Raw genomic sequence first — 10916 nt, forward strand, 5'->3', positions numbered from 1 at the left:
GGTGCAGAAAAGAGCTAGGTCTCCATGTGCAGGGCCATATTTGCTTCAGGTAAACACCTTCTACAAGACAGCAGTTTGAGGACTGGGAAGGGAACAGATAATTCACTGATACCATGCTATTAAAATGCTTTCCACTCCAAAAGTGATTGAGGAGAATGTGTTTTTTTAAAAAAGCATCCAAGAGTTTTCAAAAACCAGTCTAGGGAACTCTCCGGAGCTGATATTTAAAACAAATTTGGAATAATAGCGAAGTTCCAGAAGTGTGAAAGAAACTATTTTTGTCTGCGTGTATGAAAGCAGCTGAAGGGAATAGGTTGGGCAAGCCACCTGAGCCTGAACCTAGCTGGGGTCATGGAACAGATGGTGCAGGGCATAATAAAGCATACTAGAGGACAGTTCATACCTTACAGTGTTTTACTGAATGCAGGCTGAAATTTGGTTGGGAAGGTAACAATGACACTGTAACATATTTAAACTTTTCTATGGCACCAGGCTTGTTACCCTAAAATGTCTTGCTGAGTAAACCGTACACAGCCAACACAGCAGACGTTAAGTGGATTGAAAGCTGATTCACTGTTTGTCAGCAAATGTAACTCTAGGTCAGGAATCACTAGGCGATGATTGTGTATGTAATGCAGCCCGACAAGAGTTGGGTCTTGGACCTTCACCATCCCAGATAAAGTCTTTGCTGTTGCAGAACAAAGGACTAACATGGGAGGTGGGTGATGAAGAGGGCAGACCTGCTGGTACAGAGCTATTTTGACGCTGTGGTAGAGAGAACACAGACTAACAGCATTATTTCAGAGGAGCTAAATCTGAAGCAAAGTGGAGTGGCCTCGGAGAAGCATCATAAGAACGACTGAAGATTTAAAACAATATACTTGCAGTGAGGGATACGGGGAGATCTGGTACACCTGGTAAAGGGCACGCTAAGGAATGGCTTGCAATAGCCTGTAAGAGATTGCAGATGGGACAGACATGGGAATATTTTTACTCTAGACTGGGCATTTTGTCTAAAAGAGATGCTGTTCAAGTGCAGCTATTGGACTTGAATCAGAAATAAATACAGGCAAGTCCTCCAGCATTGTAAGGAAGGTAGTGAGAGCAGACTATCACAGTAGTCTCTTATCCTTAAAATCCATGAAAAAGCGATTTAGTAAGAAGAGTGAAAAACCAATCCCTATTTAGGCACACTTAATTTGGTCTACATCAGTTTAGATTAATGCTATATGAAAAGCTAAATCAATATAAACCAGATTTAGCACCGGTGTAACTAAACCAGTGGAATACTGTACCTTTAGTTGAATGTAACCCTGAAAAGAAGCCGGGAACAACATCCCTTGACATCTTCAGAGCTGGCTGTTGAGGTGCTGCTCCCAAAGCTTTCCTGTAGAGAAGTCCAGACACATTATTTAATATACCAGAGCTAGTCCCTTCTCCTACAAATTTCTAAGTTCAGGTCAGGATGGTTCTGACAGTGAAACATTTAACTGATGACGTTTTTAAGTGACTGCAGTGAAACAGAATAGAACCACAGGGACATGGGCTATCTGTGTCTTCTCAGCCGTGCTGGAATCAGAAGTAAACAGATTTAGACTGCTAAAACTGAGTAAATACTTCCAGTTGCAGTCTGTGGTGTTGAGGAACTTACCCTGATTTTAAGCATTTTGATTCCTGAGTCTTAAATCCAAAAATAAGCTATAATTGAAGTAACCCTAATTATACACAGCAGGCAAGATCCTCTAATTGATTTATGAATTAACTTCCATATCATTGGCGTATCTGCATTCCTTAACTGATCATATGGGTTTTTTCATGCCCATAATGGGAAATATTAATTACCTTCATGCACTAGGAAGGATAATGCTTAGTTCTGGAATAATCTAAGCAGATACGTTAAACACTTGTCTCCTAGAAATTCATCCCACATCCATCTGTACTCGTTAAATCATCAAATTGCTCAGAAGTACCAAATTATATTTTTTTTAAAACAAATTACGGTTTTTAAACCACTTGTTCTTTTCACATCTGGAAACGGATGAACTCGCATTGAACGTCACTCAGCTTCGTATTTTGCTTGTTTGCATTTTGGTGCATTTCATCCGCACAGTAGGAGCAATTCTCTGAGAAAGAAAAGGGAGGAGAGGGAAAAAAAGGTTAGATAAACAGATTCAGATGCTGGATGAAATTTTAAAAAGCTGCAAAGCATTTCAGTACACTTAGCTGTACTTGGCTTTCTGTCTCCCAACGCCCATCTGTGCTCACAGAGACAGAGCACTGAAAGGTTGGAAGAAGTAGCACATTCCTTAATATTTACGGCATTCACAGCGAGACTCAGGCAGGCAGCAGAGCACCACTGCTTCTCCCATTGAGGTTGGCTTGCAGCTCCATCAGTCGCCACATCCAGGCTACTGATCAAACTCGAGCAGTCTTGACACCAGCCATATCGGAGGGGCATCCAAGGGCTCTGATTGCTGGTGGCTCGACGCTCACGATTTAGGGGAAGAATGGCCTATTCTGCTGCCTGACATCGCAGCCCTCTGTGGGAGCTGCAGCCAGACAGGAAGGTGAACTGAGCTTCACCCTCTCAGAAATGCTGCGAATGTTTATGCTCTTTCATCTCTTGTGCACAGGGAGAGTGAGGAAAACAATTATTTTATCTTATCCTACTTGATATTCCAAAACCTGGTTATGGATGGCTGGATTAGAAAAGAAATTGCTCCTAGCTCTCCTGTCACTTAGCCTTGATATTTAACTGGTTTGCTGGTATAGTTAGTGCCCATCTCTGCCTTCTGGGTGTAGTTTCCCACCATCCGTTTGTAAAACTACCTTCCTTCAGCTGCTCCCTGCCATAAAGCATCCAGCAGTCTGAGCAGCAGAGCGGGGAAATTTCCCAGGTGGTGTCCTTGTCACTTTGTGTTGCAATGATTGACTGCCAAGTGAATATCCCATCAGCCTGCGGGTGCCCCACACGCTCTTTTCTGCCTACTGCTCTGTCCAGTTTCCGCTGGTGCAAGAAACAGAAGCGGTACAGGGATGCGCTGTGCTGAGGCAGGGCCTGGGACAGAGATTTGCCCACATCCCGCCCGCCCTGTGGGTTCACGTGGGAGAGTGGGGTGTTGTCTGGCTGGCAGCGCCAAAGCAAAATGCTTTGCTTGCCACCCCCTTCAAGAAAATGTGACTGTACATTAAGCAAAACAGGACAGTCGTGTGTGTGTGTGTGTGAGTCATGTTCCCCTTGCCGCCTGGCACTGTTCCCAGATGCGAACCTGAGTAAAACATGTCACGCGCTGTTGACTCTTTCATAGTCACTGGCACTAATTCTGCCGTGCTGTATTCTGATAAAGCCGTCGTATCCAGACTTGCTGTCACGACTGGCGTATCTGTGCCCTGTTTCTATGGTTTTCGTGGAGCTTTCAAGCAAGTCGTAACCACAACAGGACTGCAGAGTAAGACAGGAGCAGTGAGTCTGAACTTTAAAACAGACCCCTCCACATTTCCATGTATCCTTTCTACAAATCACTGCCACGTTAGAAATTGAGCTCCAAATTCAAGGAAGCGTTCAAGCATGTGCTTAATGCCCATTGACTTCAATTGTGCTGCACGTGTATATCTTTCTTGCCAAAAGGGAAAGCAAAGGAAGGGTTTTTTTTCTTTCCTGGAAAGTGATACTAGAGAAATGACCCCAGGAGTAAGTTCTGACTGAGCAGTGACATGTATGCACATGGTTAAAAGCTTCTCTGACTAGGGAGATATGCTTTAGGACTGAGAAACTAGAATTAACCCTCTCAGAAACTGAATCCTGCAACATTTCACAGATTCACACAGATTAGCAGAGTGGAAGGAGTTGGAAGGGACCTCTAGAGATCACCTAGTCCAACCCCCCTGCCAGAGCAGGATCACCTAGAGTAGATCCCACAGGAACAAGTCCAGGCGGCTTTTGAAAGTCTCCAGGGAAGGAGACTCCCCCCCCTCTCTGGGCAGCCTGTTCCAGGGCTCTGTCAACCACACATGGAAGAAGTGTTTCCAGCAGAAGAGTAAAAGATTCAACTGAGATGTGTTCTTTTCAGGCTGCTGATTCAGACACCGTAATATGGTGAAGCGGGTTCTGGCTTGTAGTGTGATGGGGCACTTTGCAGGTCTCTGCAATCTGCTTGTAAAAGGATGGAGAAATAGAGCTCCACTGACAAGCAAGAGCAGTCGTTAACTGGGCTAGATGCCTCATATCAATCGATTACCTATCCCCACAGAAAACTAACTGTCTTCCTACCACACCAGGCACCTATTGGAGTTACAGGACTGGGCTCCTGAAACCTGTCCTGAGTGTGTACTTGGACAAACTGGCACTGAGCATCCGAATTCAAGCACTCTAAATGGGACCAAACTGGAGGTTAGCCCCGCAAGACCTAATCTGCCACACTGTACATCTGTTTTCTGAAGTTTCTCCAGCTCCTTCAGTGTCCTGGATGCACGTTATTTACTCAGTAAGCAGATACTCAGTATTTTGGGGTTTTTTTCCTTAGCATCTAGGCTTGAGCCCAGCCCTTAACTACTTATCAGTTCCAATCAATACTGTTCAATGCCTGTCTGTGCATGCTGACAGAGAGCCTGCGTGAGTAATTTAGTCCAGACAACTGACTCCTACGCAGCTGAGGTGGCTGAGATGAGTCTCACTCTGCGGCAAGTGTGGCACGAGGCTTTGCAGCTCGAGGAGCCAGAGAAGCCACTTTCCCCACACCTGCCCTACTCAGTGAGTTTTGCTGCGGTCACTTATTGGACAGCCCCCAACCTCTGCAAAAGGTGGGGTGGCTTTGGCAGCCACGCGTTTCTTCCACGTCAGAGCCTTGGCACATGGCCAGAGCAGGATGTCTTGTGCACTAAATGAGGCAGGCATCCTGTGAGAAAACTAGAATGCAATCATGTACTGAAAGGTTATATTGCACACAAGCAAAAGCTAAGTCATGGGCAAATTTAGTTGCCTGTTTCTTCACCTCAGAGGCATGGGTGTGAAACATGCCTGTTCTGTTAAGGCAATGGATGTCTTTCTGCATCTACATACATGACATGTTTAGTCATTTTGCTTTTTTAAAGGAAACAAACAAGGACTTCCATCATGTAATATCTATTTGAGTTTAGGAGTCTCAGATGCACCTTCCAGATGTCAGCAGTGGTAGCAAGGGAGATCTGGGTGGGAGGTGTTTTTCTTTTGGCTATGAGGACAAGTGCCATGAAGACAGGGCACAGTGGGATTCCCAGGTCTCTGCTGAGACAGCAGAGGGACAGTGATGGTAGACCCATATCTGGCTCTCCGTGAGAAAATTGCTGCCAGGGTGCCCGTCCCTCCCTCAGACTACAGGACGTCATGTCCCAGCCCCAGGCTCCCTCCTACCAAGGCTCTTTGCTCGCTCAGACTCAGCACAGCTGCCACCCTCAGCACCTATACCCTCACCTCCCGTCAGGGCTTCCACTTTTCATCATGGTCCCATTTCTTTCTCATCTCCTAGTTTTTCTCTCATCATCTTCTCTCTCCCTCCATCCCCTCTCTCGCCTTACCCCCACTCTCCAGCTCCCTGAGGTTTCCCTGCCCAAGTAAATCCCATTCCCATGTCCTTACTGACACCACTCTCAGCCTCTCCTCAGGTATTTTCTCTTGGGCACCGAGAGCCCTCCCCAGGCCACTGCCCATCCCGGACAGTCCCCTCTGGGGTGAAGTGCCCAACCCAGGGATGCCACAGAAGCCGGCAGTGGGAAAGTCCAGCAAAAAAAAGTCTGTGCCCTGAGAGAAAAGCAGGAGAGGAGCCCATTGCCAGGAAAGGAAGAAAAATGCGACCTCTGTGGTCCCGCCAAGCTAGGACACCTTGGAGCATGAATCAGCAGAGATTTTACTGCTGGTGCTCATACAAGCCTCTGCTAAGCATGTACCGTTTTGGGACAGTTTGAATGCTTTTAACCTGACCAAGAGCAAGTGATTTTCTGAAGGAACATGGTCCCTGACATACCTGTGGGGCCACAGGGCAGGTCTTTTCTCCCAGCTATGGGGAGCTGAGAGCAGTTTGTGGAAGCCCTCACCTGGGTCCTGCTGGTGCTGCAAAAACCCTCTCATTATTCCTGGATGTGGTGGGACAATTTGGGCTGAATGTGGGACCCTCAGCCTGACGCAGTCAGCTACTGGCAAGAGTTTGGGCCAAAATGGTTGACATTTGGCAGAATTACAACTATTTGAAAGCATGATTTACAACAGAAAAGACCAAACATTGTTCATAATAGACAGAGGTGGCTGCCACACTTGTCATCTTCATTGTGGCCCAGCTAATTAGCATTTTCAAGTTTGTAATTTAGAGGTGTAATGTGACACAGACAAAACTGAGATGCTCCCAAGATCCATCTAAAATGCTAGGAAGCAGTTTGGTGTAAGAAAACCTACAATTTTGTAGTAGCTTCTCAAAGAAGGGACAAAAGGGGAAATGAAAGAGGGAGATATAAATAGAAGTGTACAGGACTGCCTTTTTGGGAGTGCGGGAGGATGTCTGGGAGAAGAGATCTTTTCTGCCAAAAAAACAGGGCTAATACATGTATTTGAAATTCTGTCCCAGAGTGTGAACTGGGCTGAGATGCCACGTGGAGGTCTGAGGGATGGGCAGCACAGTGCCGGCAGCGGTGCCCTCACCGGGCTGCCTCTCCCAGGCGCCGTTCCAAAAGCCTCTCAAGGGAAAAAACGCAGCATCTTTTTCCATCTCGCAGAGGATTTCTTAACCGATTTTCAAGGTCTTTCATATCTAAGATTTCATTACTCTCTCAAAACCACTGTGGTGCTATCCTATGAGTACCGTAGTTAATTAAATTTAAACCGTAGCATTTGGGGGATCCTTAAATGGGAAAAAGTACGTCATTTGGCAGTGTAGTGACTGAGATATATTTTTCTAAATCTCTAAGAAGATGCTGTGTAGAACCCCTGTTATGACAATGGGCACATTCCTGTTGAGCGTGGTCACCCCCCTGCTCATGTGAACCCTTTAGGGACTAGCAGCTCATCACTCCTGGGACATAGTCTGGCTTTACAAGGATGGCTCTGTGCTTAAGGTATGACATGAAGTGTTGACAGTCCCAGCTGGCTCTTTAGGGCAACCCTGTCCAAGACACCACCTTCTTTCTGTGTTTCTGTTTCCTGATCTGCCAAAAAGGGTCCGCAACTCCGCCACCACTCAGCTGATGTGGAGGTCCGACCTTCTTCTTTCTCCAAGCGTCTTGAGATCCTGGTGCTGAGCTCTGATGGGCTGTGATTGCGCATAGAGCTGTGAGATCTGAAACTTGGCATCATCTTAGCTAAAATCGTTCCACTCTGATAATTTAATTAATCAACGCTGCAGCAGAGTGTTTGAAATAATGTGTGCGTTCATTTGCATAATGGTTGTAATTGGCAAAGCTTCATAATATAAGTGTAGCTTTTCCGCAGATGATAGTGTGATAGACCATTTCTCTGCAGCCAGCCAGGGGTACACGTTTCAACCTCTCTTACTTGCTTTTCCACAGAGAAAGGAAGTGACAACCAGATTTATTGACCAAGGCACAAAGATGACCGGCAGATTTTCGATGGCACTTGAACACATACATTTTCTACTTGACTGTGTTGTTGTGTCAAGATGAAAAAGGCCATACTCAGGTTTTAGAGCAGAACCCCTCCACTCCAAATGGAGTTTAATGCTTTTCTGAGAAACGGCATGTTTGGCCACAGAAATGTCTAAACATAGCACCAAAGCTGGTATTTTCACTGTCACGTCCCTAATTTCAGAACTGCAGTCACGAGGCGTCTGAGCAACGTCTGCAAAGGAAATTAGTGACTGCCGCTGGAGAGCCCCTTCCTTTGGTACCATCTCAACTGGGAAAGGTCTCAGGGAGTGGTCCAGAGCCTTCAGGGCAGGTCAAAGTTACCCTCCAAGGACAGGATATTATTTTAAATAAATACCTCTTAACAAACATGACTGAGACATCAGTGGCCACGCAGTGCTTGTGGAAATACTAATACTCAGGAGATGGGTTTTAGGTAATCAATTTAGGCTTCTTTTAACTATTTTAGTATATTAATTGCTTTGCAATTAGCAAGGCAGTTATTGACTGTTAACCAAATGCCAGATGACTGTGAAAGTACACGTGTTGAATCAAAAAACAAACCAGTGCAGCAGAAATGTATTCCCTGCTCTGCACACAAGTGCATTGATATAAAAAGGCCCGGTGTGTGCTCTCCTGAGGTCGCCTGCTGATAAGCCTGAGTGCAGAATAGCCGTATCAGGATCAGACCCGTCATTACTTCATTGCAGGGAAGTGACACTTGAAAACTAAATTCCCAGAGAGCCCTGTGAATGGTTCAGGACAGGGGATCCCTGTTGGTTTGGAGGCTGCTTTGGAAGTCATTTGATACCTCTCCATTTCAGCTTCCTTTCCAGGTCTGGGGGACCCAAAGTACATTCTCAAGAAACATAAGAAGAAGAAAAATGTGAAGTGCTTTAGCTAACCTCTGCCCATAGCACAGGTAGTTGGTGGGAGCCCTGCAAACCCCTTTTTTCTTCATTAGTGGACAACAGCATAGCTACAGATGTCATCTATCTGAACTCCTGTAAGGTCTTTGACACAGTCCCCTGCAACATCCTTCTCTTCAAATTGGAGAAATGTGGATTTGATGGGTGGAGTGTTTGGTGGATGAGGAATTGGTTGGATGGTTACATCCAGAAGGCAGTGGTCAACAGCTCAATGTCCAGATGGAGAACAGTGATGAATGATGTTGGAGCAAGTCCAGAGGAGAGCACAAAGATGCTCTGAGGGCTGGAACCCCTGTGCTATGAGGACAGGCTGAGAGAGTTGGTGCTGTTCAGCCTGGAGAAAAGAAGGATCCAGGGAAACCTTACGGTGGCCCTTCAATACTTAAAGGGGCTTGTAAGAAAGATGGGGAAAGACTTTTTAGTAGGGTCTGGTAGATGCAGACTAGATATAAGGATGAGTATTTTTATGATGAGGGTGGTAAAACACTGGAACAGGTTTCCCAGAGAAGCTGTGGATGCCCCATCCCTGGAAGTGTTCAAGGCCAGGCTGGATGAGGCTTTGAGCAACCTGGTCTAGTGGAAGGTGTCCCTGCCCATGGCAGGGGGGTTGGAACTAGATGGTCTTTAAGGTCCCTTCCAGCCCAAACCAGTCTGTGATTTTTTGATGGAGCAGATACAGTGCTGAATGAGATGTGTTACAGCCGAGGCAGATGCAGAGCTGTGCGAAAGCAGCCTAGTCCCTGGCATAGGCTTGACATGCAAGCGGGAGCAGGGACCACCACAAGTACTCCAGCCATTTGACAATACCCTCTGTTTTCATGGTCTGGCTCCAGAGTATGCCCTGGGCAAGTCTCCAGGCAAGCTGCCCAGAAATCTCCATGATACTGAGGTTTAGTAGAAAATGTAGCTGCATTGGATACAACTGGTGTGCGAAAATGTAACTTACTGATGTTCCCAGAAGTATTTTTTCCCTGAGATTTCTGGTTGTGGTGTCTGGCTGCTCCCATCAGGTGTGGGCTTGACCACTGGCAAACCAGCTCTTTCTCTTTTTGTCTCCAAAGGTATCGTGTTGTGGTCCCGTACCCCCCGCAGAGCGAGGCCGAGATCGAACTGAAGGAAGGTGACATTGTGTTTGTGCACAAGAAGCGGGAGGATGGCTGGTACAAAGGGACGTTGCAGAGGAACGGCAGGACGGGCCTCTTCCCCGGGAGCTTTGTCGAGAGCTTCTGAGGACAGCCCGCCACTCTCTGAACTGGAGGAGCTTTCAGGGGAAACTGCATAGCACAAGAAGAGACAGCAAAGGGAAACTGGACTGATAACCACTGCCATTTTTATTTCCAAAGACTCCCCCAGGCCCTTTAGTCTACAGCTTTGGAGACGCAGTGCCCCGCTGCCCTCCTGAGACCACGTGCGGTGCATACGGTGGTATGTTGAAGTAGTGCCTTCCACCTGGAATCACAGACTGAAAGGACGCCCATCTGGACTGTACGTAACCTAAACTCCGGCTGTTAACCCTTTGTGTAAATTATAGAGAAGATATCTTTAAAAAAAAAAAAAAATTAAGAGGAAAGTTGTTATATTGCTGTAACTTATTTGTCAGAGCTGCAGTGTTCTTATTACTGGCCTATGCAAGATGGATTTGAGAGTTCAAGGAGGTGTGCTAGGAAGCTCTTAAACTGGGATTTTGTTTTTCCCGAGGGAAAAGGAGGGAGGAGAGGGTGGAGAAAACCCCAGCTAAAGATCGGTGCATCGCCGTGCAAGAAAGAATGAGGAGTCCAAAACGTTAAATGTCATGCTTTCTATATACCTCAAAGATATGCTGCGCAAGTCTGTCGGTGAGTGTGTTAGTGCTCAGAGTCCCATACCATCCGGTGTCCCGGCGCTGTCGCCGGGGAGGTCCTGGAGGAAGTACGGCTCCACCATTAAACTGTGGTTATTTGAGCAGAATCCCTTTTGCCTGTCTTCTGCCCTTATTATATGCAGCATGGATTTTTGTCCTTCAGTATCACTTTCCATTGCTTTTTTGTACGACGTACCTTTTTACTGTAAGAATTGCTCTACTTTATATATATTCCTACTAGATCAGACATTTCCTCTTTTTCATACATCTGGTGCTATTTTTTTTAATTGTTAAAGATTTGGTTTGGTTAAACAGAGAGGCTGCAACAAGATCTGCGTTCAACATGCGAAATGAGACACGTACCTGAAGATCGAGATCAGACTGCTTGTTCGTGCTTCGTGGAGGAAAAGAGGAAAAGCCGCTTGCTCACCGGTAAATATACCTGGAGGAGCGTGCCCGTGCCACACGCACAGTCTCACTCCCTCCTGTGTACGTAGAATGGCCAGAGACACGCTGAAGCACAACGTTCGGAGTGGAGAGTG

General features: G+C 46.4%; 1 protein-coding gene across 1 annotated transcript in view; it reads left to right on the plus strand.

Moving 5' to 3' along the window:
• Positions 1 to 10084, plus strand: part of LOC104510650 (SH3 domain-containing RING finger protein 3-like) — a gene marked incomplete at its 5' end in the record, with an annotated part of 11120 nt that extends 1036 nt beyond the window's left edge. The window contains one exon of the mRNA XM_010152970.1: positions 9596 to 10084. Within this exon, the coding sequence (XP_010151272.1) occupies positions 9596 to 9764 (169 nt within the window). The remainder of the gene's footprint in view (positions 1 to 9595) is intronic.
• Positions 10085 to 10916: the final 832 nt, after the last annotated feature.

The sequence above is a fragment of the Eurypyga helias genome, unplaced genomic scaffold (genome assembly GCF_000690775.1).
Source record: "Eurypyga helias isolate BGI_N326 unplaced genomic scaffold, ASM69077v1 scaffold2566, whole genome shotgun sequence".
NCBI lineage: Eukaryota > Metazoa > Chordata > Aves > Eurypygiformes > Eurypygidae > Eurypyga > Eurypyga helias.